General features: G+C 43.4%; 4 protein-coding genes across 11 annotated transcripts in view; 2 read left to right on the top strand and 2 right to left on the bottom strand.

Moving 5' to 3' along the window:
- LOC144702153 (U5 small nuclear ribonucleoprotein helicase) overlaps positions 1 to 4,529 on the bottom strand; it is a 76,843-nt gene extending 72,314 nt beyond the window's left edge. For 3 of the 5 annotated variants that reach the window (XM_078574063.1, XM_078574067.1, XM_078574066.1), the window contains exons 1-2: positions 3,996 to 4,529; positions 3,843 to 3,895 (exon numbers count right to left, since the gene is read on the bottom strand). In XM_078574063.1, the coding sequence (XP_078430189.1) occupies positions 3,843 to 3,895; positions 3,996 to 4,102 (160 nt within the window). In that variant the 5' untranslated portion in view covers positions 4,103 to 4,529. The remainder of the gene's footprint in view (positions 1 to 3,842; positions 3,896 to 3,995) is intronic. The other 2 variants (XM_078574064.1, XM_078574065.1) reach the window with 2 other exon arrangements.
- On the top strand, positions 4,509 to 5,409 carry LOC144702156 (PLASMODESMATA CALLOSE-BINDING PROTEIN 2-like). 2 transcript variants are annotated; one of them, XM_078574075.1, is made up of 4 exons: positions 4,509 to 4,649; positions 4,725 to 4,964; positions 5,073 to 5,106; positions 5,190 to 5,409. In XM_078574075.1, the coding sequence occupies exons 1-4, from the start codon at positions 4,598 to 4,600 to the stop codon at positions 5,356 to 5,358; spliced, it is 495 nt and encodes a 164-aa protein (XP_078430201.1). In that variant the 5' UTR covers positions 4,509 to 4,597; the 3' UTR covers positions 5,359 to 5,409. The 2 variants fall into 2 exon arrangements, with proteins under 2 accessions (XP_078430201.1, XP_078430202.1); XM_078574076.1 differs by lacking the exon at positions 5,073 to 5,106.
- On the bottom strand, positions 5,368 to 8,349 carry LOC144702155 (alpha/beta-Hydrolases superfamily protein). The gene is made up of 10 exons (XM_078574074.1): positions 7,954 to 8,349; positions 7,586 to 7,680; positions 7,283 to 7,380; positions 7,135 to 7,190; positions 6,890 to 6,985; positions 6,689 to 6,778; positions 6,440 to 6,532; positions 5,827 to 5,922; positions 5,692 to 5,757; positions 5,368 to 5,620 (listed from the first exon to the last, which is right to left on the bottom strand). The coding sequence occupies exons 1-10, from the start codon at positions 8,116 to 8,118 to the stop codon at positions 5,489 to 5,491; spliced, it is 987 nt and encodes a 328-aa protein (XP_078430200.1). The 5' UTR covers positions 8,119 to 8,349; the 3' UTR covers positions 5,368 to 5,488.
- A 166-nt stretch (positions 8,350 to 8,515) lies between these two features.
- On the top strand, positions 8,516 to 12,087 carry LOC144702154 (SPFH/Band 7/PHB domain-containing membrane-associated protein family). 3 transcript variants are annotated; one of them, XM_078574072.1, is made up of 11 exons: positions 8,516 to 8,643; positions 8,715 to 8,844; positions 8,927 to 9,564; positions 10,121 to 10,247; positions 10,331 to 10,398; positions 10,484 to 10,543; positions 10,640 to 10,798; positions 10,879 to 11,025; positions 11,135 to 11,349; positions 11,670 to 11,778; positions 11,835 to 12,087. In XM_078574072.1, the coding sequence occupies exons 3-11, from the start codon at positions 9,451 to 9,453 to the stop codon at positions 11,904 to 11,906; spliced, it is 1,071 nt and encodes a 356-aa protein (XP_078430198.1). In that variant the 5' UTR covers positions 8,516 to 8,643; positions 8,715 to 8,844; positions 8,927 to 9,450; the 3' UTR covers positions 11,907 to 12,087. The 3 variants fall into 3 exon arrangements, with proteins under 3 accessions (XP_078430198.1, XP_078430197.1, XP_078430199.1); XM_078574071.1 differs by having other exon boundaries at positions 8,715 to 9,004; positions 9,071 to 9,564; XM_078574073.1 differs by having other exon boundaries at positions 8,715 to 9,253; positions 9,297 to 9,564.
- The last annotated feature ends 15,872 nt before the right edge of the window (positions 12,088 to 27,959 follow it).

Raw genomic sequence — 27,959 nt, 5'->3', positions numbered from 1 at the left:
AGGGAAAACCTGTCTCAGATCCTGCCAGAATGGCGAGGCCCCTTTGACTGGGGCCGCTTTCTAATCCCAGTTCAATTCCTGATAGTAACTGTCGCGCAATATTTGGACGACGAGGTCATCCCAGGGGTTCATGATCCTTGCCATCCACTTTGTTAGAAGCGCTATGTTCAAACTTTGCACATGAAGGATTTCCAATCCTCCCATTTTGGTGGGCCTGCAAACGATATCCCGTGCCATCAGTGCCAGCCCTCGACTCTGTTCGGACCTGGCACCTTTCCACAAGAAAAGTATATTGAACACAGACCAATATACATTCGAGTCTCAGACCAATTCCTGCTGGCATATTGAACACAGAGAGGTGAAAGATGGGAATTGATGACAATACTATCCGCAGTAGCACCAACCAACCCCCTTTGGATAACACCTTGGCTTGCCAATCCTTCCAACGATCTCTCCACCTTCTCAACCACTGGCTGCCAGTCAGCCTTAGTCATCAATGAAAAAAAAAATTTGTGAAGAAAGTCATCAATGAAATTTTAGACACAGGTCTGTGAGCATCTAGCAGTCTCAAGTTCATAATTCATAAATATCATAATTTTTTTAATAAAATAAATCTCATGAATAGATGACGAAAACAAAAGCACTGACATTTCATTTGTGGTGAATGCATCAGTGGGGTCTGTGTTATACACTTCTTCCACCCAAGCCCTAGACAACAGGTGGAGAGGGGAAGAAACAACAAGGAGGAACAAGAGCCAAGAAACAATAGTACTTCTAGTTACTAGATTTGTTCCCATGTACCCCTAACATAATAGGGTATGCGGGTTTCACATAATGGCCAAAAGATAGAAATGCAGGACAAAGGGCTTCATATGGAAAGTCGATTTTGCCAAAGCCTATGATTCTTTTGATTGGAAATTTCTTTGGTCTGTTATGCGAAAAAGAGGTTTCCCCGGTGAATGGGTGGCCTGGGTGCGGCGATGTGTTACGTCCCACTCATTCTCAATCCTGGTGATGGAAAGGCTGAAGGAGGTTGGATTCGTCCACAGAGGGGGGTCAGACAGGGTTGCCCGTTAGCACCTCTACTTTTTGTTCTAGCAGTGGACACCTTGGCTACTTGCAGCCTCAGAGCCTGCGATCACAGCCTCTTCAGAGGCTTCCAGACAGAGTGTTATCCGATGGGCATTCCCTTACTTCAGTATGCAGACGACACAACGTTCTTCATAGAAGCATCGGCAGAGGAGGCACGTACTTTATCTACATTATTAGATCTATTCTCAGACTTCTCGGGCCTACAATTGAATCGAGCCAAGTCGGCATTTGTGGGGTTCGGACTTTCTGCTGAGGAGGCCCAATGTGCTAATGCTCTTGGCACACCTAGAAGGTCGATCCCAATGAGCTATTTGGGTCTTCCGTTGACAGGGAGACGTATGGTAAATGCAGAATGGCGAACAGTGATTGAGAAGGTGGAGAGGAGATTAGAAGGCTGGCAGAACAGAGTGCTATCAAAAGGGGGTCGTTTGGTACTGCTGAGATCGGTGCTCTCGGCAATCCCAGTCTTCTACCTTTCGGTCTTCAAGATGCCAACAGGTGTGGAAAAATAGTTGAATAGATTGTTGAGAAGGTTCTTTTGGGGAGGCAATGAATGCGAAGAGCGCAAGGGGGTGCCCCTGGTCTCGTGGAATATAGTAAGCAGACCTGTGATTCAGGGGGGTTTGGGGGTCCTCCACCTGGAGTCCATGAATTTGGCATTATTGACCAAGCGGGTGGTAAGACTTGGATCAGCAAAAGAGGACCTGGTCTTGAATGTCCTGAGAGACAGATATGGCTCTGAAATTGATTGGGAGCGGCGTTGGGCCAAAACTCGAGGGGAGTCTCCATTTTTGCAGGGTCTACGTCAAGCCATACCGCATATCCGCCGGATTTTTTACGCCAAATTGGGAAATGGTGCTGATTTTCGATTTTGGACAGATAACTGGTCCAATAAAGGCATCCTGAAGATAGAATTCCCTAGACTTTTGCACTGGCGCGGAGCCCTCACGCTACCACTGGTGAATGTTGGGATGGAGTTTGGAATCCAATCATGACAGGGGCATTATCGGAGCCACGGTTTTTGGAACTTATGAAGATGCAACAAGTTCTTCTCCCTCTTAGCCCGACGAGGGAGTCACGGGATGGATGGATATGGCAAGGGACAACATTTTCGGTAAAAGGGGCCTATAGGAAGCTCAGAGGTGATGCGCTGGAGGATTCAGCAATCACCACCACATGCTCCCTGTTGATGAAGCAAAAAATCCCGCTCAAGGTGAGGCTCTACAGCTGGTTGTTGAGGCGGAGACGATTAGTTACAAGAGATGTACGCAAGAGATGGGTCCCAACGGCTGCCACAGAGTGCCCCTTGTGCGCCGGAGACAATGAAGACTGCACCCACTTATTCTTCTCATGTCCTTTTGCCCAGGGAGTATGGACATCGCAAGAGTTGGCGGGGGCGGATGTGTTGTCAGATGAGGCATTTTGGACCTCAACTGGTGATGGAAGATACAGGAGCAAGCTGGATTGGGGAAGACTCCTTCCGGTGCTATGGGCGATATGGCTGCACCGTAATGAAATGGTATTCAAGGGAAAGAAGGCTTCCATGGAGAATGTCCTACAGGACGTGAAGGCATTAATATTTTTTTGGTTTGGAGTGAAGTGAGTGGCAGGCCATTTTGGTCAGGTTGTATATGGTTTGTACACAGCTTCTTTTCTTAATAGCATCAGGCTGACCACCGCTTCGGATGGTCTTCCTTATTTTCTTCAAAAAAAAAAAAAAAAAGAAATGCCAAAATAGAAAGACATTTAAAGAAAGTGTAACAAGAAAAGCTCGCCAGTTAACACGCGTTATGTTGCAAGGAGTGGGCACTTCGTCTTAAGTGTGCCCAGAGTCGACCATTTATCTGGCAAAGACCAGAAGCCTGTGCCGTCCCCCAGCCCCTGCCAGTACGCAGAGGACACTCGAACCCCGAAACACACAACTTTCCCACTAGATCCATAGTTGTCCTTCAGAACCCTTGTAAATCATGTCTAGATTGTGCATTCTCCATAGTCCTAGCCCCCCAAGCGAACCAATCTGCCCTGGAAGAAAATTCTTTGTGGGTAACACAAGGTTCAACATTACTAGTGCCCACAGTATCTGTATAAAGCTCATCTATAGTACACAATGGACAGCAAACGATGATAGTTTCTGCTTTTTATAATAAGATGTTGGTCTACATATTCAATACAATATGGTTGTGGGTTTCTCTATTTCAATTCCAGAAGGAGCGACTTATCTTTGTTCCCAAAATATCCTCGCAGCCTTGGTATGTTCTTGGATTGGCATAAACATGAAACTTCAGGCAAATCAATTTCAGGTCTATTTTACGGTTCCAGCAATTACTGTCCACAGAATTGATGGGCTTAATAAAAAGGGGAGGATACCGTATCTTACCTATGGCAAATCGATTAGATAGAAAAACCTAAGAAAGAAGTATTTGCCCACGGACTCCTCAGTTCTGTTCAATTCACTTTGCAAGAAAGGGTTCAAAAAAAAAAGATGGAAATAAACGCAAAACAGCCGCGATCTGAATTGTCCCCACAATCTCGCGCAATAATTATGGTGGCCTAGAAATACATCATAAATATCACCTCTTGGTCATCAGCGAGCGGAATTTCTCCAATGTAATATAATAAGAACACCGAATATGAGGACTAATCCTCTCAAAATGCAGGAACGCATACGTGAGGGGGAAATGGTACCGATAGTCTCCAAAACAGAAACACAGGCACATGCATATGTCTTATCATTGTCATCATTAACGTACCTTCGTCCCACCTCGGAACGATTTCCCGCGCAAGTTCTGTATTAGCATTTGATCTGATGCACCGAAATTCGGTAGTTAAGGTAGAATCAAAATACAACGTGAGGCATCCGAAAACAACCGAAAATTTTCCAAGGATGAGAAGAGACGCTAAACCTTTGTCCATTGTAGCCTTTGAGTATATTTTTTCTTTCTAAATAAGCCTGATCGACATTGTAATGGCCCCTGAGTGAACTCGTCAGACGCGGAGCCTGAACCAGCATTCTCCTCAAACAGAAAGTTTCTCAGATTTACGCATAAAAATTCTGCCCCTCCGAGCAATGCTCTGACCTTCGGCAGCGACGAAGGAAAGAATCAACCACAAAAAACAACTGAAAACTGAAAGAATTTCGCACATACACGGGGGCAAAATCACACAGCCCAAACGCGGATCCTCGATCACACTATATTCCAACACCTTCCGCGACAAATCCTGTTGAAAACCGAGCTCCGCCAGGGCGCGGGAGGAATTCGCAGCTACCAGTCGGGAATCCGCAGCCCACCATTAAGCCTAAACGACATCGGCCCATTTAAAGGCCCATTGTCTTCCCGGCCCATTAAAAACCGCGACGTCGACCGACTACCCATCGCGGGGCCCACCCATTACAAAACAGAACGTAGACCAGACCTCCACCAAATACGCCCCCAAGCCCTCTCTCCTCCACCTCCCTCTTCTTCTTTCTTCTTCTAGACTAGTCTAGAAGCTTCCAGCTTCTTCCATGGCGGTCCTGTCGGCGCTGGTGTTCATCGGCTTGGCCGCGGGGTATTCAGGTGAGCACATCCTTTTTTGAAATTTCTCTTCTGTGTTGTTATTTAACGGAGAGGGGGGGTGGCTTCTTTCTCAAGAGGCGGCGTGGTGCGTATGCCGGCCAGGGGCCGACCCGAACGCTCTACAGAGCGCCATCGACTACGCCTGCGGCCATGGCGCTGACTGTGGGCCGATCAGCGCTAACGGGCCCTGCTACCAGCCCAATACCCGCCTCGCCCACTGCTCCTACGCCGTCAACAGCTACTTCCAGCGGGCCAGTCAGGCCCCCGCCGCCTGCGACTTCTCCGGCACCGCCACCACCACGACCGTTGACCCAAGTACTCTCTCTCTCTCTCTCTCTCTCTCTCTCTCTCTCTCTCTCTCTCTCTCTCTCTCTCTCTCTCTCTCTCTCTCTCTCTCTCTAATCTAAGGAAACTCTGACGCAGGCTACACCGGCTGCCAGATCCCCTCTCTTATCGGGTACGGACCGAACCCGATCTGAGATCCGCTTCGCGCTAGCGGGCGAGGGAAGACCCGTTTTAATGCTCTTTCTTCTTCTCCAGGGGCTCGAGTCCGCCGACGAGCGCTCCCGCGATACAGACCGGGTTCGGACCCGCCGCTACCGGGTACAATCCGCTTCCGTACGGGGACGGAAGCGCGACGGCACGGACGGCTGGGATCGCGCTTGCCGCCACGGCCGCCGCCGCCGTTGGTCTGATCTTCTTAGCGTGACCCGGCGGCTTTGTAATATAAGGCTCTTCTTTAAAGACACTTTCTCTGGCCCGATAAGTCCCGAGTGAGAGATGGGCCCGCGCGATGGGCTTACTGCGGGCCCAATAAGATTCTAGGGTCCATCGGTAGATCAACAGAGATCGACGCTCCGGACGAATTTCAAGATGGTCTGGGCCGTCACGTCCGGCTTCTCCACGTGGGGAAGATGCCCGCAGTCGGGTATCTGGTGCAAGACGGAGTCCGGAAGGTCGCGGTGGAGTCTCTGCAAAGACCACAAAGGCCCGTTAACACAAGGCCCATTAACTGAAGGCCCATTAACGTAGATGAACTGACCAGCGCGATGTTACTGTTGACGATCCGGTCTTCCTTTCCCCAGATGATGAGGGTTTTGTTCTTAACCTGGATATAGGAGAAGGTTGGTTAATGGGATGATGATGGAACTAGGATGATAGATCATGGTAGCAGTACCTTCTCGATTTGGGAGCTGACTTTGTATCCTCCGCTGGCCATGAAATCTACTGTAGCGTCTTCCCACCAGGGCAGTAAACAGTGCAAAGACCCAATCTGTCGATCAATGCGTCAAATCATTAAAACATACATGTAAAGAAATAACATAGCTTGGCATAGGCCGTGTAGTTGTAACGATTTCGGGGGTAGATTTAAAGAGGAGGGACGCGGTCGGGACGATTTTTCGTACTGGGACGAAACAATCGTCCCGTCCGAGGATAAGGACGAACTTTGGGGAGAATTTCGTCACGCAAAATTCGTCCCGCGACGACTGGACGGGACGAAAAATCGTCCCCGAGATTGTTGGACGGACGGATTTTTGTCCGCGGACGAAAAACCGTCCCGTCCTTCGTCCCCGAGCTTTTGTCAGACGTAGGACGGGACGAAATTCGTCCCGTCCTTCGTCCACGTCCGTGACGATCCGGATCTATAGGTAGATTAATGAAGAGAACCCAGAAAATGAGCTTCACAGTACAGATATTATATATTTGAAACAAAGATTGTATATTTCGTCCCGGGAGGAAGACAGCCGATGCAACAAAGATTGTATATTTGAAATCTGGGAAATTCTTACGTTTGCATTCTCAATGATTGTCTGGATGGGAGCTCCATTGTTTGCCAAGTAACTCGCGTACAGGCGCAACGGTTTTGTCTTCAACAGTGAAACCTGCCGAGACGAAATCAAAACTTGACCATTGAGAGATATGAAATCAAGAAAAGAAGCCCCAGATATTCAGATGAAAAAAATGAAAGATGTTCATTATCAATCGCTGTAGTGACACATGGAAATGCAAAAATTTTGGGGCTTCCAGTAATATCTTACGCCAGCATAAGCGACAGGCCTGGGTAGTTTTGCAAGATCTCCAGTGCCTTCGGCGTACACACTAGCCCCGATAAGAATAAATTTTGAAACCTGGAGAAGAAAAAAGAAATCATACAGTGGAATTATTGCATTTCACATTTCAGAAAGAAAAAAATGGAATTTGTTCTGCTACGAGAAAGAGGCGTAAATGAAGGATCAAACCGCTTCTGGATAATGAGTTGCAAAGTCAATGGCAACAGCAGCGCCAAGGCTAGGGCCCACAAGTATCATAGGTCTTTTAATATATGAGCGCCAGAACTGTAAAAAGAACAGTAGCAGAAATAAGTCAAGCGAGAAAAAGCACAGGCACATGGTCATTAGAACGCATTGAGAGAAAAAACATTGATGGGGAAGCAGGATAAGAAAATGAATTAAAAAGAGGAAATTGCTTCCTGACAACACAATACCTGGTACAAATGTTCACGCTTAGCAGCCACGGTCAGACTGGAGGGTGGCAGGGGTTCTGAAGATAATATAGAAGCAAACAAGTAACCCAAATTGACAGATATTCAGGATAATAATTTTAACTGAGTTTGATAAGAAAATGTGACACACCTAAATCAGAGAATCCCCATCCAAGGACGTCTAAAGCCCAAGCCTCAAGGCCATAGCTCTCAAGCAACGGATAAGCATATCGCCATTCTAGGCAAGAACTGTAAAAAACGATGCGTTGCCAGTTTAGAACCGAAATATAGCTCCAATATTAAAAGAGAAAAGTAAAAAGATGGCTCAAAGTTGGTTGAGAACACGGGATGAGGGCATGCAGATGCTTCGAACTCGATCAAACCAAGAAAAAGTGAGAAGGGTATGCATGAAAAGAGAAGAACATGACGATCCGATTCAAAAATGAGGACGTGCCTGTCGAAGGAGTGAAGAAGAACGAGCGGCCTTGATCGGCTCTGAACCACAGGCATGACGCAACTGCTCAAAATCGAGCTTTCGGAAAAACTCACCTGCAACACATGAAAAGATTGATCTATTAACGCCACAGCTGCCGTTTCAATCAGAAGATTAGAGGCATTCCAGCACAGGAAAATCAATCTAAAGAAGCTAAACTTCGCGCGATTTCTCTCATGCACCTCTAAAACCGACAGCATTAGAGATTTCCCTTGAAGATATTAGGTCTTTTCAGACCAAAAAAAAACCAACGATACCGGCAATAACCGACGAAACAAGCAATTAAAAACCGCAAATGCAAGCGCATTTGCTAGATTCCTGAAACTGACCTGAACAGGAAGCCTCTGGATTCTCTTCGCCATCTCCCGCGCGGGAAGATCCCTGATTTTCTCCACCTCTCTGGGGAGAAAATCAGGGAAAAATGCCGTCCCCGCGGCCGAAGATCTAGGCTGAAACCTGCCTGCAAGACACGCTGATACATGCATGATCGCCATAGCTCAGCGCCTCGCCCTTGTTCTTCCCCAACCACTTCTTCCTCCTCAAACGAGGATTAGAAAATGCTTCTCCATCACGCCGAGATTCTCCCCGAGACGGTGAACGACGACGACGGAGAGCTCTGCCCCTGACAGAATCTCGATACAGTCGAGGTCCTGCGCCTTCGAAGGCGCTCTCCACGCCACGCCAACCCCACCGAAAACCACCTTCGGGACAGATGGGAAGACAGTCGGCTCGTATTTATTTGGTGACGATGAACCTCCGCTTTCTGACACTGTCACGCATTTAAAATTCATCAACGCGTTTTATTTTAATTCAAACCGAAAAAATCTTCTGCTCCGTTAAGACGAATCGGTAAAATCCAAACGAACTTTCTGCTCATTTCGCAGGAAAAAGAACGCGCTGGATCTTTACCTCATCAATCTCTAGTATGGACTCTGGAGTGAGCGATTTAAGCCCACATGTGATGCAGGACCGATCGAATCTGGCGTTAAGATCATCGTTGTTTGATCATCGATTACAAGGTACGAATTTTCTGGTCATTTCTCGTTTTCGATTCGTGAAATAATGGAATTGATCGTGACTTCTGAACCAGAATTGCGTGGTGGTGGAAAGAACGACGTCGACAGAAGTGGATAGGGTATTGTCTTAGCTGTTCATGAATCAGAATTTGAGGATTGAGCGGCCATGGCTCGTTTTCGATTCAAGAAAAATACGAATTGGAGGTCAAATCTTGGCGCTTCGTTTTCCTTGATTGCGGCATCTGAACATCTCCCCTGACCAAAAAAATATGAATTGGAGGTCAAGAGAACGCGCGGCGGAGGAACGAGCAGCGAAGGCAAAAACGGACAACGATCTACCACCGAAGTTCCAGAGGGAAGTGCGGTGAGATTAATGCGGACAAATTAATGCTTTGGACGAATGACTCTGGAATTATCCTATTATACGCAGGGAGGACCAGGCTATGCAACTCTACCGCAGTCAATTCCGTCCAGGACTGAGCTCGTTGGCTCACCGTTGACAATCGGGACAGAATTGATCTTTGGAGCGAACGGAGAAGACAGCCGTTGCAGGCCAAGCCTGAAATTCCGCTACATTGTTGGATCGATCGACGGGTGTTGCGAAGAATTTGAGGCTGAACCGTGAATTGTTCGATGAAATTTGCGAAGAATTTGAGGCCCGTAGAATTTGGGTCTGGACGGGACGGTCATTTCGTCAAGTAGCAAAGCAAAGGAAGGTTTAAAAAGAAGAATCGGTGGCAGAAGCAACCGTTTACTCGATTTGGGGAAGAAATTTCCTGCTGAGTTGAAAGGAGAAGGCCTCGACACGCGATGGAAGCAGCGCCCCCTCGCAATCCTCCTCGTGGGGATAATCAATTTCGTGGGACCGGCGAATTCTCCCCAAGCCTACTCGGCGCTCTGCCTATTGCGATTGCTATTATCATGGTAATCTCTTCTCGATCCGTTCTTCCAAAAAGAAAGAAAAATCTCTCCACTATCCGCTCCTATTTCTGCTTGCTCTTATCACTCCACATTTCAAGAGCGGATCGAACGAGAGGTTTGAAAAAATAATTGAATGATACGATTTTGAGCGTTCGTTAGAAGACCTAGACCTGTGAAGTTAGACTATTGGAAGGCTCTCTTGATAATAAAAGATTTGTAGGAGGTCTTGACATGTTGATTGATCATACTGGGCGCCTGATCGCTATCTTCTATTGACTAGTAACGTTGAATATGATGTCCTACCTAATTTACAGATAGTTTGGCGGATTTCGTCCGATTTAAAAGATCGAAAGCTCGTTCAATATTTTCTCCGATGTAGTCGGGAATGAGAAAATGACGATATTTACTAAATTTCGACTCAGAATGAATTGAAAAATGGAACGATTTCCTCGATTATTTGTTTTTCCAAATCGATTTTTTGTTCGCCCAACTTTATTATTGAATGATACATCTCTTGAATGTGTAATGATGTAGTCTGTTGTCCTTGCAATGATAACAGGTTACGCTCTCACTGTCTTCTACGACGATCGCAAGGGGTGACTTTTCTATGCTGCATCAAATTCCTGAAGGCCATGTAGGCGCTTATTGGAGGGGCGGTGCTCTTTTAAAAACGATTACGGATCCAGGTTAATGAGAAATTTCATATAAATGCGTATTGTGGGATCCAATATTAAGTTTTTATTCATATTATACTTTTCATTGCTCCTAGGCTTTCGTTGGAAACTACCATTAATTACCCAGTTTGAGCCGATTCAAGTAACAATTCAAAAGGATGAGGTAAATGTGTATTCTTGATTCTTTGTCGGAGACGAATTTGATGCATAAAATGGTCAAACTGTTTCTTGATTACGTGGAAAACTAGGTGAGAGATATTCCATGCGGCACAAAGGGTGGTGTGATGATAAGCTTCGGAAAGATAGAGGTGATTTAGTCGACCGTACATTTTATGGAACTTAACTAAATTGAGCACGAAAGATCATTTCAGTTTCTCGTTCAAAGGTAGCTTTTTTGATTCCAGGTTGTGAACCGTCTCCGCAAAGAATATGTGTATGAGACGTTGCTTAATTATGGCGTTCAGTATGACAAAACATGGATTTACGACAAAATACACCATGAAATTAACCAGTTTTGCAGTCTGCATTCACTACAAGAAGTATACATTGATGTGTTTGACCAGGCAAGCGGAAAGATCTCCTCTCTATAATTTTGGCAGGAAGTTTCCTAAAAAGTTTCTTCACGCTTTCGAGTAAATGTCAGATAGACGAGAAGATGAAAGAAGCGATCCAAGCTGACTGTACACGTTATGCTCCTGGTATTGAAATCATCAGCGTTCGAGTGACAAAACCAACAATCCCAGAGAGCGTGAAAAGAAATTTTGAGCAAATGGAAGAGGAGCGCACCAAGGTATTATTTTATTTCTTCATGTATTAATAATTCTTCCTGGTAATGTTAGGCGCGTCGTTATTCCAAATGGATGCCCATTTTAACCAAATTTATTACGAGTTGCATATAGGTGTTGATCGCAATCGAGAAACAAAGGGTAGCTGAGAAGGAAGCTGAAACCCAGAAAAAGATTGCCTTAGCAGAGGCAGAGAAGAACTCACAGGTGAGCAGGATTATAATGGAACAGAAATTGATGGAGAAAAACAGCGCAAAGAGCCAACAGGAGATAGAAAATGAAGTGTACTTGGCCCGAGAGAAGAGCCTGGCTGATGCGAATTTTTACAGGTTCATCCAAGATTTTAGTCATATCCTCTGGCATTTGATTATTTATGAGAAAATAAACTATTGGTATTTTTATTTTGAGCAAGGTCCCCCAAAAAATTTATCCGACTCTCAATTTCTGATGTGATCAACGATTCAACGTTAGATTCGCCGAATTCAGAAATCTTGGCCCATATTCTACAAGAAAGACTTGTCTTTACTTTGTTGGTCATAGATACACTCTGAAATGCTTTTCTTTAAGATGATAGCTTCCTTCGCACTGTGAATTTTCCGCCTCAGGTCAAATATAATGATTTAGTAACCGGATTCAACAAATTGGCCAGGGTAATGAGAGAAGCTGAAGCTAACAAGTTGAAGCTGACTCCCGAGTTCCTCGAGCTCAAATTTATTGAAGCCATTGCCAACAACACGAAGATCTTCTTCGGAGACAAGGTTTGATTACTGCTTCATGAATCTAGCCCGTGGGGATCCTAACTGTCATTTTACAGGTACCGAAGATGATCTTTGACCAGAGGCTGCTGGGAAATTTTCTGACCCAAGTTGATCATAAAGAGGACTAGAATCTGATTTTGGCAATTATGTGATCCTACAATGGGATAGAACTATAGGTTTACAGGTCTTAATTTATCGCGGTTTTATGAAGGGGACCGGACAACGAGGTTTATAAAAAAGTATCAATGGATTTTTGTTTGGGGAGATTTATTTGGTTCTTTGGAAGATAAAGACCTTGGTTCTCTGAAACCCTACATACCAATACGCTGCATTATTTTCTAATACGCCTTGTTCTTCTAATACGCTGCATTATTTTCCCTAACCTGACAAGTTCTATATCTCATGTCGTCAAGTTCAACCTTTGATTATGGGTAAGATTTCTCTGTGACTTGATGGTTCTTTAAGTATCATGCAATAACATTTGAGAAAAGTTCTCTTATTTTATTTTTTTCCTATTTGAGCTTTTCAATTAGTTTAGGGTTGATATGCTTCTGTCAGACGATACATTTTCTTAACATGTCTGGTGATTCAAGAATTCACTGCGGGCAGAAATATTGATTATTGAAGAACTGGAATCTAGTTGTCCACTCAACTGGAGTTGGTGTGGCGATCCAGTTAAGGGAGCAATTCCGCTACCTTTCAAGTTAGGTAGAGTAAAAGAGGCTGAATTTAACAGATGCACATGGACTGGACGGCAAGCGAGCTCTTTATGTTAAGGTTTTAATAGGTTGAGATGTGTTCAATGAACTTTAGTCGGCATCAGTTTCATAGTTTTACTTTAGATACGATCTAATGAATTTAGAGAAAATTTATGATCTATAGGTGTTCCAAAGGAGGTTCTTTATACTTTACCCCGTCACCCTGTGTCATGATGCCAAAGATTGAAGATGATGATATAAATGTTGCTTAGTATCTTCTACTACTGTCACCAGTGACTCACAATTGAACTGCCGATAGAGGAGAAGATAAACACGTGATGGTTGCCTCTCAACAGCTGATTAGTGGATGGGAAAACATATTCAGCTCGCCTCATAATAGGTGTGAATATCATGAAAGCATCATTAATGACGTTGGATTTACTGGAAATATTATCTGTGTTAGTGCTTACTACTAATTATGTGATTGGTTATCACGGCATCAATATGTATCATTGGGATACTTAGCACTTGGGGATGAATCTTGAAGCAATATGTTTGATATAAACATAAAAGACAGGGTACTCAGAAAAATAATCTTACGTCGAGTTAGATGGAATAATGTTTTTTCATGAGTATTCAAAATCTACTAGCCACAATTTTCATTTTCAAATTAAAAACATAAATAGTTTGGGGAATGCTATAAAAACATACGAGGAAATCTTTTCGAATGGAGATTTAACTCCTTGAGTGGATCAATACAAAATTGACTTTCATAATTTCTCCGCAAGTGTAGTCTGGCTAAAATTATCAATTCTGCCGAACTAGTTTAACCACAAAAATTGGCGTTTGATGACTAAAATTATAAGTTCTCCGCAAATATCACTGGATACGATGGATGAATATATGGGAATTTATATTGAAGGATTATAGCCTCAATGAAGAGCAGATGAAAAGGAAAAAGACATTTGGAATCGACTCGTGACTTCAGTGCTCCTAAGTCTAACTTCGTATGACATGTATCTACTTCATATAACCTTACATACAATGATTTGAACCAAGATGAGATGTGGAAGTAAAAAAAGTTCAGTGCTGATTAAGTGGTATCATTTCACTCGATATATTGTTAAGATGGGTTTTAGTGAACTCTTATGACAAGGATCCATGATACACGGATGTTCTCTTATGCTTTATTTACACATAATTACTTTCCCACATTCATTTTTCTCTTGAAGTCAATCATTGGTGGAGTTCCCTGGTTTCTTTGTGTTGTTTATTTTATGTGACTTTTTTTTGCTTATGATTTCCTTTCTCGTAATTCCAATTATTTTTTCGGTTATGTAGCTCCTCTCTTCTATCTGTATTCACAGATGATTCGTTCTTTTCAACTACCTCAATGGTTATTATATGCTTGTCTTTTTCTTTCTCCACTCACTCTCTATCTCCTCTGTCCCCATTTCCCTCCGTCCATCATTATTATATTCAACGCTACCTCCAAAGTCACAACTTTACTTTCTCACTACCGATTTTTCTGCTCTCCGCATGAATATATTCCCCCTCTGCAAAGATCCCATTTCTTACAGAAATAAATAACGTAAAAGGATTTAATTTTTTAGTAATCTGGCTCTCTAGATTTCGGTTTCCACGAAACTCATTTTTGATGATTCTTGTACATCATACTCGGTGTCAAATTAGGACAGATCGATAGATCCATCGAATTGACTTTATTTAGATCAGTGCCCTAATTCCGATTGGATATAGATTAATGAGCAGGCCAATTTATCCATTGGTCTAGATGAATCATATCAGTGCACGTCTGATCATGATCTTAAAGAGACCACTGATGATAATTTGAATATTCTTCAACTAGCTTCTTTGCTAACTTAAACGGATATGATCAGTTTGATGCCTACGTCTGATGGAGTCATCTTGAGATTCAGTAGTGCCACTCGATCTGGAGCATATTCTTTACAACATGGGATTTTCTTTTGTTTTGACTGCATAAATTTCAGATTTTGGGTTTCTGGACGTGTCACAAATTATCATGTTTGGCGTATAAATTAATTCATGGCCTACCGATTTGGATTATTTATTTAGAAATTTCAAAATAATTTATGATTTTTGAAATTTATAAATTCATAGATTATCACTCTAGGTTCCTGTTCATGCACTGAAGCCCTTACCAAGTATGAGAATTCTCAGTAGCACAGTAGACAGATAGTGAGGTTATTATATTGACTGTTTATGAGCAGGATCTGCCCACATCCATTACTTCCGTACCTCAGAGAAAAAAAGAAATATTTTTTAGGTTTTTTCAGCTAATATTTTCTAAAATATCTCGTAGGAAAAATAGTACAGTCTGTAACATTTACCTTAAAATGTCTCGTAAAAGTAAAAATCTTCATCGAACGATTTAATTTATAATAATTATTTTCCAAAAAACCATTTACAATAGATTACTTTAGTATATGATTTTAAACATTGTACATACATAACTATGCTGCTATTTTTTAAAAATAAGTGTATTCATAATATATTATGCAAAAAATAACTAAAAAACAAACTTCTTCATGAGTAGCAACATTTTGGAAAAAAAATTAGACAATTGCTTGCCTATAATTTTATTACGTTAGATTTTTAATGTCTTGTTTAAATTAATCCAGTAGGTGCATGATACTAATATACCATGCAATAAATAATTTACGGTGTGCCCATTTTGTAAAGTATAACACAACTTCTAATTAATAATACATACTTCTCTCATCAAAGCTTGCAGTGTTGCCTTATACATTAGTCTGTTGTTATTTAAAGTGAATTAATGAGTACATAATTGTATAGTTATTAATAATTTCGTGTAATAATATAACAATTAAAAAAAATAAATTATCTCCATTCGTTGATATATTGATATATTAATTAACTAATATTTATATTTTAAACTATTGTCTTGTGCATCAATATGTTCTTGTATTTTTCATATTCCAAGTACTGCATAAAATTCTTATATCTTTTATAAAATAATAATTTAAAGCATAAAAAATGGACTAATAGTATGACTCAGTATATTTCACTTGTTGATGATATATATTCATAGTGAAATTATTCTGATACGTAAACTTGGAGTTAGATAGAGATTAGTGTCATGTATGACGGAGCGCTGCCAACAGGTCGTAGAGAACCACCTGACCCTAGAGTTCATGATTATATTTTTTATTGTAGAATAAGATGTCGTCCATTTGGGAGACAAAAAAATGGAAACTCAAGTGATAAAATGAACGAGGTCATAAATATAAACTTCCATGATAACATATTGTTGCCCTAAAACAATCAACATCTTAATATATCTAAAATTTTTTAAACTGCCTTTTTAACTGCTCAAACAACCAATCAGTTGACTTCCCATTTTTGCATATTTGGATTGATCTTAAGCACGCACATTGGTTGGTCAGGCTATTTAATCAGATGAAATCAAAATGGATTTGATAACTCAAACTGACTGACTCAAATTCAATTGGATTGATTTTGTCCCAAAGGTCTACCCCCTTAGCTATATAGGCTTCTCAAAGATCAACTGTGCCCCCTTAATAGCATGTAAACATTTAAAGGAGCGAAGACCACTTGTAAAATAGTTATTTTTATAGTGGCCAAATTTTCATCGTATTGGCGACCAAATATCCATACACCCCAAAAAATAATAAATTATTTAATCCACAAGCATGCTGAACAATACTTGCACTATACAACACGAAGGGGGGCATTTGGTGTGGCTTGCATGTGATTTTTACAATGGTATAGACAATACACACAACACAATTTGCCCTAAATCCTATTCCTGTGATACATAGTCTGCTAGCAGGTTGCCGGAGCCAGATAAAAGGTTGGCAGAATAAATGAATTTACTAGTGAAGGAAAACCAACAAAGTTGCTCCAATGCCCTTTTAGTCAATCTATAACCAACGCTGACTCAATCCCATATGAATCAATACTGACTAAATTTGGTTGTATTTTTTTAACTAAGTAGACCTAAAATAAAATGGAAAAATATTTGAACTAAGCCAACACAAAGTTTAAGAAATAGTCGATGGCAAGTTGTTTCGCATCAGACGAAGTCATCCCAAATTATAAGAAAGCCCACTAAAGCTCAAATAAGTTAGCTATAGTAAGTCAACAATTGGTATATTGCTCGGAAGCGCATGACCCATGATCAGGTTAACCTTCTTAAGTAGCAGCAGACTATGACTCATGTACATTGTGCATGCAATCTACACCACACCAATAAGTGAGTTCATATTCCTCATAAAAGGTGGAATGGTGTCCTTTCATCTAACTGTAATGTCATCTAACTATATGAGTTGTTTTGTAGTTACAAATAATTAGTGAGAATTCTGTTGGGTCCTCAGTTTTCAACGAACGATCCAAAAATGATTTTCGTAGTATAAATCATATCACTCCAACTAGAGTGGAACTATAAAACATGGGTAGACCAAATCACCATGCATGTAACCAATTTGACTCTCACTTCATTATTTGGAAGAGTGCCTTAAAGCCGTTCACATATCTGACAGTATAGTGCAGCCATTATAAATAGAAGTCACCTTTTGAGATTGTTTAGTTCACCTTGAATATCTGGATCATATTCTTATCACTTCATTCTTTGGAAGGTGGAATGGCGACCTTTTGAGAAATATGAGAAGTGGAAAATAGGGGGGAGCCTCACTCTCACGGGCACTTGAAATGGGTTCCATTATTATACTTATTTTGGATACGTTCTATGAGTCCTTATAACTTTAGTATATCTGCCAACACCCATAAATCATATGTGTGTGACCCTCTATGATTATGTATCAAACTAGCAAATAAATTTAATGATGCATTAATATTTATTGGCCAACCTTACTAACTAACTATATTGGCAAATGTAGTCATTAATTAAAGGTATGAATACCCAAACAATAGCTTTCATTTTACTGATGGAAATATATGCGGATGGCAAGCCAATCACACATTCCATGTATTGATCCGTGTTCATTAATAAAATATATTCATTATAGTAGATGTTTGATGCTTCTAATGAAGTCCATGGATACATGATTAGACTTAGAGAATTATGATGATATTGTAGTATGTTATAAATATTCATATTTGAAGGATACTAGATAAGGACATCAAAGTGTCCGGATAAAATAATACTACCCAGCCTCACTTATATGATGAGTATGGTCAGTCCCGTATCCATTAGCATGGGGACACTAAGAATAGACAGTGGGTGTTCTTTAGTGAAAAGAATTCACTAAATTAATTTGTATGAATCCTGCAATTGTATTATACCAAATTGTATATCTTGTTGATTAATGTCATAGCTGTGTAAGTGGTCTCTAGACATGAGAAAACAAAGACATCTTGTGGATGGACAATTTTACTTATGACTATGACCTACGAGTTCCTAATCATGAGATTCTAAACATTCTCATTTTGGGTGCATTAAGAAGTTCACTAAGATGATTGAGTGGTTAAGCTGGGATAATCTGCCCTCCGTCCTTGGCCAAGGCAGTAAAATATTGGAGAAGAGTTCTCAGATGATTTATGAATGCATCAATACTAAATTGGATGATCGATCATGGTTTGATAGTTGACCATACCCTAGGTCATCTTAGGAGCATCAAGTGGATGAGGGATTAAACGTACATGGTAATCAACAACAAGTAGGTTCAATAAGTGTGTCCAGACACACTCCTTTGTATCTTCTATATCACGAAGTGTAGCTTGGTACCCCATGGGCTAGAGACAACATATTGGTTTTTGGACGTCGGAAGATATACTTAAAGTTTGGGAGTTTTTGTGAAAAATACTTACTCAATATAAATAGGGAAAGACATTGAAAAGAATTCACCTAGAGAATAATTGCTAAGGAGCCTTCCGTTCCATGTAACACAACGTGCCGGAATTGATTGACGGCTCGTGTTACACCACCACAAGGAGAGGGTGATAGTGTGTGATGCGAACGTGAATCAATGATGTGTTCATTAGAAAATCAACGAGATCAACGACGGAAAAGCTACTGATCTGGGACGGTAGTACAAACAGGTGGCATGAGGGGTCTTGACGACGGACAAGCTCCCAATGACCCGGTTGATCGGCTCGAAGGACTACGGGGTGCGGGACATTCACTATCCTTGAGCGTCCAATCATCGCCGAGAACGATGCGGATCCGACACGGACCATGAGAATCCCTAACATGTAGTTTGATAGCTATTCCTATGACTCGAAAATTCTCGACAGCGGAGCAGACGAAGACAACACTGAAAAACGTAATAATACAGTAAAGAGGGGGGGATTGGATGTGAAATGCAGGCTGGGGCCCGAAGGTTCGAAGTGGGTCGTGACCATTGCTGACTGACAATGAACTTTCGGGGCGAGAGAGAGTCTTGACATGGATGGTGCTATAGAGGGTCGTGCACAGGTGTGGCATAGGCTACAGATGGCACCTCGGAGGACTACGCGCACGGCAGTTACAATCGTGGATGACGCAACTTATGGAGGACCATCCAGCTGATCGCATTCAGACTCGTCACCAGCCCCAAGCGGAGCCCGAGCCGATGTGAAGAACCAACACTTCCACTATCAGGTTTGAAGCAACATTTGCATCGTCTTGGAGCATCCCGAGTCGTCTTTATGTTCTTTTTTCTTTTTCATTGTCCTTGGATTATCAGAGGCCCCTCCTGAGTGAGTACCGGCCTCCAGCGTGTGTTCTCTTTTTTTTAATTGTGATTTGGCTATCATCTTTAGGGGGGAGGAAATCCCTATAGGGCCTCTTTTCCCCCTAAAGATACCTTTTAAGGGGAAGCCCAATAGGCTTTCCCCTTAAAAGAAGGCCCAATTGGCCCCCCCACAATTGCCACTTCCTCTCTAAGGAGGAGGAAGGGTGGATGTGGGAGGGCTTAAGGCTTGTCATTGTGAAAAAATCCTGATCTCGTTTTGTTCATTGGCAGTTATTTGTTGTTCATTGTGTTTGTCTCCTGAAGAAGAAGAAGAATTTCTGAACGAAGGAGGAAGACATCCCTTCTGGTCGTTCGATTATAGTGTGATTAGCTATCTTGGGGTTCAGTTTTGGTATGCTCGCGCGGCATCTCTTTCTATCGAGGGAATAAGAAGAAGCTACCGTTCTGTTGGATCCCAGAAGTTGTTTGTTTTATTGTTCTTCAAAAGACTATTCCCTTGTTGCCAACAGGAACACCCTCCTGATTCAGATCATCACCAGAGACCGGAATCAAAGAAATCCTGCAAGGAATTTTCCTCTCAGATCTCTTCTCGTAAGGAATCTTCCTCGCAGAACATTCTCGTGGTCGAATTGCGCAAGAAATCTCTCTCCTGACGAGCGGCTCTTTTGGGATTGTCTCTCGATTTGGATTTTCTCTGTTGGCAATCACCCTTCCTCTTGTGGGATAAAGATTGTTTGTTCATTTAGCTCAGCTAGAAGACCAGAAGAAGCCTGATGTTCTGTTGATTCTGGGGGTGTTCTGTCGTTCTTACTCGTTAGAAGAAGAAGCCGTGGATAAATTTCGATCGCCATCTATCTGCGGCCGTGCTGTCCACCGTTGATCGATCAGTCCTATAGGAATAATATTGCAGACCACCTCACTGAAATCCCAATTCTTGGATACTCGTGATTCACCGTTAAGATTGCCTGACGTCGACTCTGATCGTTACTCCGTCGTTTACTCTGACTCGGTCGATTTGCTTCCGCTGCCCATCTTCGATAATTACCCCAATCGTCATTGTTGACTACACGGCAAGCCGATTTCCGTTGCAATTTGGACCAACGATTGATCGTTGAACTACCTCCCCCGCCCTCTCTCGCAGCGCCAACCCACTGTGTCTGCCGACGGGCACCCATCTGCACGATCCTCAAGCATTTCACCGAAGCCGGAACCGCACCTGCTTGCAGACCATCAATACATTACTTCCTGAATACGCTCCATTCTGCAGGCCATGAGACTTCATTGTATGAACATAGACTTTTGATGCTCGACCGTGGATTATCACAGTCTGCCTTCTTGTTTGTCCGAGCTATATCTCCATCCCCGACTGTTCATTGCGAACAATTTGGTCTCCGAACCCTCAATTGCTACTGGTCGTGAGAATCTGGGTCGTTGATCAGGAACTATTGGTGAAAATGCTGGGAGTTGAATTGCCTCGGAGCCGCATCTGATCATTTGCCACTCTCAATCCACCGTTCCTGCACTTAGTGGTTCTCTTCTAGCGATCCTCAACACACTACGCTGTGCATTATAAGCTCAAGGCACTTCGACTCAAAACTCCACATGTCACACTCTTCTTCCCTTACGTTATAGTATTAGTTACTTCTTTTAGTGCCGATCTCTAATTTCTCGTCGCCCCGAGCAAGTTTAAAACACATATAGGACTTAGCCACCATCATTGTGTTAAGACATTCTTTTTGATGGTATTTGGAACTGCTCGTTCACGTCGATGGTGTGGACGCTCACGGAGGGTGACGTTCCCGACCTTGAGCTGAACACCCGGATTAGTGGAAGCTTGATCATGACAAAACCCATCACGTGTTGTCTCCTGATTTACGTCTCATTTCATTGACGACCGAAATATTTTTCGTTACTATTTTTTGAAATCATATATATTAATTCATGTCATTTCATTGCATTTAGAGTCTACCTTCCTCACGTAACACAAGGTGTCAATTCCGACCGTCGCGTTACATCAAATTAGTATCAGAGCCGATCGTGCTAACCTCCGCGCTTAGCGTTGTCGGCCCGGAAAAATACAAAAAAAAAATTTATTTATTTCTCTCATCTTTGCACCTCTTGCACGCATTCATATTTTCAAAATTCATAGCACATGCATTCATACATCGCATATTACTCGACATTGCATCATCTTAGATAGGAACCCTAGAGAACGAGATATCTGGTCATAAGATGGTTCAAACACGCAGCCAATCACGGTCGGCCATGGATGGTGCATCACACGACAAGGATCCATTATTCGATCCTGAATTCCCGGATCTTCTCGCGGAAGATCCCATTTTAGCACTTCCTCAGGCTGCTTCGTCTGACGTCGTCGAGGCTGAGTCATCTACTCGCGCCCATAGGGAGTCCTCACATAGGCACCCTACTCACACTAGCGAGCCGACAATGATGACAGCCCCGCCATGGTCCGAAGACCTAGGGCAAACGACAATGCCCACGGCACCAACACCGACGCTGAACACTCACTACTCACCGTCACGATCCGGCGACGTTGTCCAGTAACCCGAGAGAGTGCAAGCCAGAGATAGCTCAGAGTTCCAGCAGCCTCCCAACGTGCCGCCTCAACCGTACGAGCCACCGACGCGCCCCTATCAGCCACGTCAGACGCCATGGGGACAGCAACATCGACGACAACCTTCGACCGGCCGATATCGTCCTCTGTGATGCAACAAGGACCAATACTACTATTAGGAATGACCACAGAACTATCCGGAGTTGCGATTCCCACCCCGACAGGAGACATCCGCCGCAACCAGATATCATCCAGAAAGACAACGTCAGGATTATCAAGGCCGACCTTACGAGCCGACCCCAGCTCAGTACCCAACGCATGGCCATCCTCCGACATGAGAGGAACCCTATTACCTGCCGATGCCCCATGCGAACCCTGAACAGTACAGATCCGCGCCGACCCATGCATCTATGTATGGCCCCCATGGTCACTATGGGGCATTTAGTGCGCCCGCGAAGACGATACAGCCAAATTATGCCCTGGCGCCGACCCACGCGCTGGCACCGACTTATGCCCCAGCGCTGACCTATGCGCCAGCACCGATCTACGGGCCAGCGCCAACCTATGCACTGGTGCCGACCTACGGGCCGCTGCCAACTTATGCGCCGCGTGAGCAGTATGCTACCTCGGCACCACTTGCCGCACCGCCGATTGCTCCCGCAGCCTACGTACCATACGCGGCCCCCACCCAGCTTGGCCAATATATGCAGCAGGCGCCACTGGTCCCGAGGACAGTCGACGTGCCACTAGGACCTCCTGCGCCGCAGGATTATCGTTCGGCCAATCATGTTTCGGCTCCCGCCCCGGAACCCTTAGATCCGTACAAACCACAAGACGTCCGTCGACATCACCCAGCCCGTCGTCATTATGATGATGATGATAGAGATCATAGACAGGATGCCCATCGAGCCATGATTCAAAAGAGTGTTCAGATTGAAGTTCCCATCTACGAGGGCACACGGAATCCGAAAGATTATACAGATTGGGAGTCCGATTTAGAGAGTTACTTCTAGTGGTGCGATATGGATGGCGACCTTTGCGTCGCATATGTGGAGGCCAGACTGGGAGGCCAGGACAAGATATTCTGGAAGAACGAGAAGGATGCCGCGAGATGACGAGGAGATCCGCCCATCACTTGGGAAGTCATGTCGAGAAAGCTTAAGGGTAAGTAGATCCCTAAGCTCTACATGACATGTCTCCTCCTCAAGTGGATGGATCTCAAGCATGGCAGACGCAAGGTTAGTGATTACATCAAGGACTTCGAGGAGTATCGTATGCGCTGCCGCTTCATCAATAGCCCACATGTTCAGATTGTGCTCTTCGTGCACGGACTACGTCCAAAGCTATGAGCTAAGGTGTTGGAGCAGAACCCAACATTAGTAGATCAGGCATATAGTATATTGGAGAGCAACGAGTTCTCCATTGACGATACATCTACGGTGACGGCCCCACCTACTCGTGAGGCCTATATCGACTACGGGATTACCGAGAGGGGCTCCGCTCTCCGCTAGGAACACCCCTCCCCCACCGACGACGGTTACTGCAGCCCCAGCTGCCTCATCGATTGTCTTGACCGCTCGAGCTCCGACAACAAACCGCGAGCCACTATAATGCTTTAAATGCGAGGGGTTTGGACATCGACGATTTGACTGTCCATCCCTACTTTTCATGGACGTTAGTGGAAACCCTATTGATCCACCACCCGATGATGACATAGAGGTAGATGTCTACCCATGCGAGTGCCCCGAAGATGAGTGCGGACGATAGAAGTTGAGTTGGGGAGGGTGGCTGCAGAGCAGCTGGCTGATGATGATGCCACTACAGACGATCGTGGGGTTAGGGCAGGGCCGCGAGGGTCAGGGGTGGCAGTGGGCGTCGCGGGTGTGGCCGCAAGGCAGTGGCAAGAGTGACTGCTAACAATTGGAACAACTCTGCACCGGGGCGCGGGATGGCCACGGAACCGTGATGGAGGCTGCGGGGCAGCAGTAGAGGCCGATGATGACTGATGTGTGGCCGCAAAGGGGGAGAGCAAAGAGGCCGCAATGGCAGCATCATCAGTGCAGGGTGCACGGCGGGAATGCTGGCGGTGCAACTTGACATTGGTGGACGGCCCTGAACGACAGTGGCTTGTTGGCGGCGGTGATCGAGAAATTCTACTTCAAAGGTAGCCTACAAAGAAAACAAGAAAAGCCACTCCTCCATGGAGGAAGGTGGAGACCCTATGGTGCAACACACCAATATTTTCTTCCAAAGAGTCTTTATAAAACATGCGATCTCCACCCCCTTATATAGTGTAAGTAAGGTTCACCATTTTTTACCGAATTTTGGTAAAACCGGACCGAACCGATACCGTCGGTTTGGGTTTCATGGTTTTACCAATTGTTTGGTAAAGTTTTTGGTTCAAACCCCCAACCGGACCAAGACCGAACCGAAAGAGAGAGAAGTATAAATATTATTTGTTGCCTTAGTTGCAACCATGGGGGCTCAAACCCTTGTCTACACGCCTCCAGCGCACATACCCTTTAGCCAGTCCCTCCCTCCCTTTCTCTCTTTCTTTCTTTCTACCTCTCTCTCTCTCTCCCTTTTTTCTTTCTCTCTCTCTGTCATCTTCTTGATCTGTTCGGCCGACACTTCCAGCGCCAGCCACCTCCTCAGAGCCACCAGCGCTAAAAGACCTAGCGTCGGCCGCCCCCGTTCAGGGCCGTCTGTGCCTGTCAACCAGCGCTGGCCGCCTTGACCAGGGCCGCCCGCGCCTGTCAACCAGCGCCGGCCGCTCCGACTAGGACCGCCCGCACCTGTCAACCAGTGCCGGCCGCCCCGACCAGCCGCCCGCGCCTGTCAACCAGCACCGGCCATGGACGACCGCCATCGTTAGGGCTGTTGGCGCCCGCACACGCCCGCGCTCACAGGCACAAGCGAACGCTGGCACCGCCAACGCCCGCGTACGCCCGCACCCACAGGCGCCAGCGCACGCCAACGCCACAAGCGCTAGCGCAGGCTGCCACACCGACCGCCCATGCCCCGGACACCCTTGCCACCACAAGTCGTCGTGCATACCGTTTAGGTGTCGGGCATTGCCGCGCACCACGCAAGGGGGTGACTCCCCCCTTGACCCCCACCAACTGATCGCGCAGTTGGATCTGTGACCCCTAATCGAAGTGCCCGTCAATCGCCCCCCCAACGACGCCCCATGCCCAAGCACTCCGGCCACCGAGCAACTAGGTTTAGTCCGGCTGTCCCATTGCCAGGGCCGCTCAACACCCGTATCGTCGAGCCACGCTACGATCAGAATTTACCGCAGCCTCATCACGCACTCTGGTGCCGAGGTACGTCTAAACTCTTTGGTGTCGTGTGTTCTCCGTCTAGTATTCCTCGAGAATTTGTCCACCGCCGTCGGATTTGCTTTGAATTTCTTGGAATTCTCAACGATTAGTCAATTAGGTCTCTCGTGAGTTTTCCCCAAATGTGAATTCGAAGTATTGGATTTGGTGCTTAAGCATCGTCGCGGTGGTTGAAGACAGTACTCCCGCCCTCGACGAGGAAAGGGGCTGCACCACCATTATTTCATCGAATTTAAGTTTTCGAAATCGATCATGTGGATTTGTGGTCTGTTTTATCCCTCCTACCCTCAACCACTTCCTGCACCCGTATCCCTGTCATCCACCCCGTCTCCTTTAGTCGTCTGCATCCATTCATCTAGTTGTCCTACATCACTCTCCCCTAATGGACTGAACAAAACAGATAAACGTAAAATGAAACAGACATGGGAGGGCCGTACAGGGGGGGGGGTCCATAAAGTCAAAGAAAATGACACGTGCAAGAAATAAATGACGCTAGGAAGTTGTCATCAAACATGATATTGGAAATTTGGGTTCTTCACGTCGGCTCGGGTTCCTCGACATGGCTGTTGACGAACTTGGGCTTAATCTTCTGGATGGTCCTCCATCACCCTTATCCCTCCTTCTCCCTTATCCCCATAGCTCCTCTCCATTCCTGATGCAATCAAGACGTGTAACAATGTTGACGGAGGATAAACAGGGCTCTTCAAGGCAAAGGAGGATATTCAACGTGCTGAGGATAGTGTAGATAGTTAAAGGGGTGCACACATGAGCAGCTCCAAAGGCCTCGTTTGAGACACAAAATATCACATATGTGATTCGTGTTGAGGTTCGTTTCATATTTCATCAATGATGTTACAATTTTGTTTATGTTTTATGCTGCGAGTTGTTCTTATTTGTCATCAAGATCGAGGCCATAGAACATAACATCTAGGTCGAGCTACACCTATTTCTCTCAAATATATAGACTAGTATATAATATATCCGCGGAACCTTTATCTCCATTAATTAAATTTGTATAGGAACAATCCATCTACATGAGACTCTTAATAACTTAGGGTTTAGCTAACCTTCAAACCCTATTATGTCATTCGAGTCAAAATTAATGCAAGTCAAAACCATCGGAGAATATCTTCTCCAATATATCCTTTGCCTTGGCTAGGGAATTATATGCATATTCTTCCTCGAGTCAATCTCCTCCCATACTAATGGCGGATGATCCTCTCTCAAGCATCCAATCACCTTCATGTACTTCTTGCAATATGTGAGATAATAATTATTTGGATCCCATGATTGGGTTTGTGAGTCATATACTGTGTATTTTTTTTCTACGAGATAAATTTGGTTTCTCAAGTATTGGGATGATATATAAAAATTTGGCATTAATCAACATGATTTAAAATTGGGTATAATAACATTCAGTGATTTACACCTATCAAATCAGTGAATTCTTTCCCTAAAGTGCACTGACTATCTTTCATTAGTTTATCCTTTCCAATGGTTACAAAAGATCATACATATCATACAAGTGGGACTAAACATACTATTATTGGATATTCTTATGTAGATCTCTAGTATTTTTCAAATATGCATATACATGTTCAAAGACTAGCAATAATAGTACAACGATCCCATTATAATCGACATCATATTTGGATTTATTAAAACACTTAATTACAACCATCGCCCGTGATGGTTATTATTTATTTGAATAAACTTAAGCGTGTCATAGAAATGTGATTGGTTTAACCGTCACATAATATCTATCAAAGTTAAGATTCGAGGTTGATCCATCAAAATTTCAATTGCATATTAGTTGGATTTGTCTTATAGCTCAGTTAACACCATTTTACAGTCACAACTTATATTAAAATATATTACATCAGTATATTAATTAATCATCTTATGCTTTTTATTATTATGACTTTTCTAGTTCTCCATCAATTTATAGACATTTCTAATACTATTCTTCTTGGTATTTTTTCTGTTTGATTCTATTATATGCTTATCGCAATCCTTTCTCTAAAATGCATGAATGGTTGACATTATCCGACATCCCTGCAAAGTGACTTCATCTCTTTCACTCATTAAAATGTAATTTTAAGATACCAAGTTGAGTGTTCTATTAAGTATCAAGCTATAATGATCTCAAAGATGTGACAATTCATCAATATTGTCCAATTATGACTGATCAACCATAATTATTCTTATACAATGATTGTATCAAAATACCCCAAAAATTAATAGCACGTAAAAATGCCACATCATTTTAGAGTGTTTATTGTACCCCATGAAAAGCTGAGATATGGACAAATCTAGAGGGTGCCAAAGCATTTGCATTGATTGAATGCAGATGGAGATATCATTTTCAGAAAAACCAAGGGGTATGTTGCAAGGGGTTCACCACATATCTAACACATACTAGATCATTCCAGTTGTTAAACAGGTTAGCGAATGATTTATTATTTAACATGAGATAAAATTTAAGTATCATCGGGGCCTGATAACATGCATATAAGAGCTAATAAAGTATTAAGTTCATCATATTTTTGGGCTTTTAATGCTTTAAAACATCAACTTTTAATCCATGTTATCATTATTTTAGGTTAAAATAATAAATTCCTTGAATTTCAAGTTAAATAATACTTTTAATCAATATTTAGGTCAATTTTTACACTTTAAATTTTTTTAGAATGAGTTTCAAATGAATAAATGATTAATTGACCTATTTATATAAATAAAAAGAAAAGAAGTAAATAAAACAAACTCTAGAAAATAATAAAATCATTTTTTAGGCATTAAAAAATATTTTTAGGATTTATTTTAGGTGTTTTCTATTTAAATTTTTTTTATT

This window comes from Wolffia australiana, chromosome 4 (genome assembly GCF_029677425.1).
Source record: "Wolffia australiana isolate 7733 chromosome 4, ASM2967742v1".
NCBI classification, from domain to species: domain Eukaryota; kingdom Viridiplantae; phylum Streptophyta; class Magnoliopsida; order Alismatales; family Araceae; genus Wolffia; species Wolffia australiana.
The sequence above is the reverse complement of the archived record's forward strand: the minus strand, read 5'-3'. Positions and strand labels throughout refer to the sequence as shown.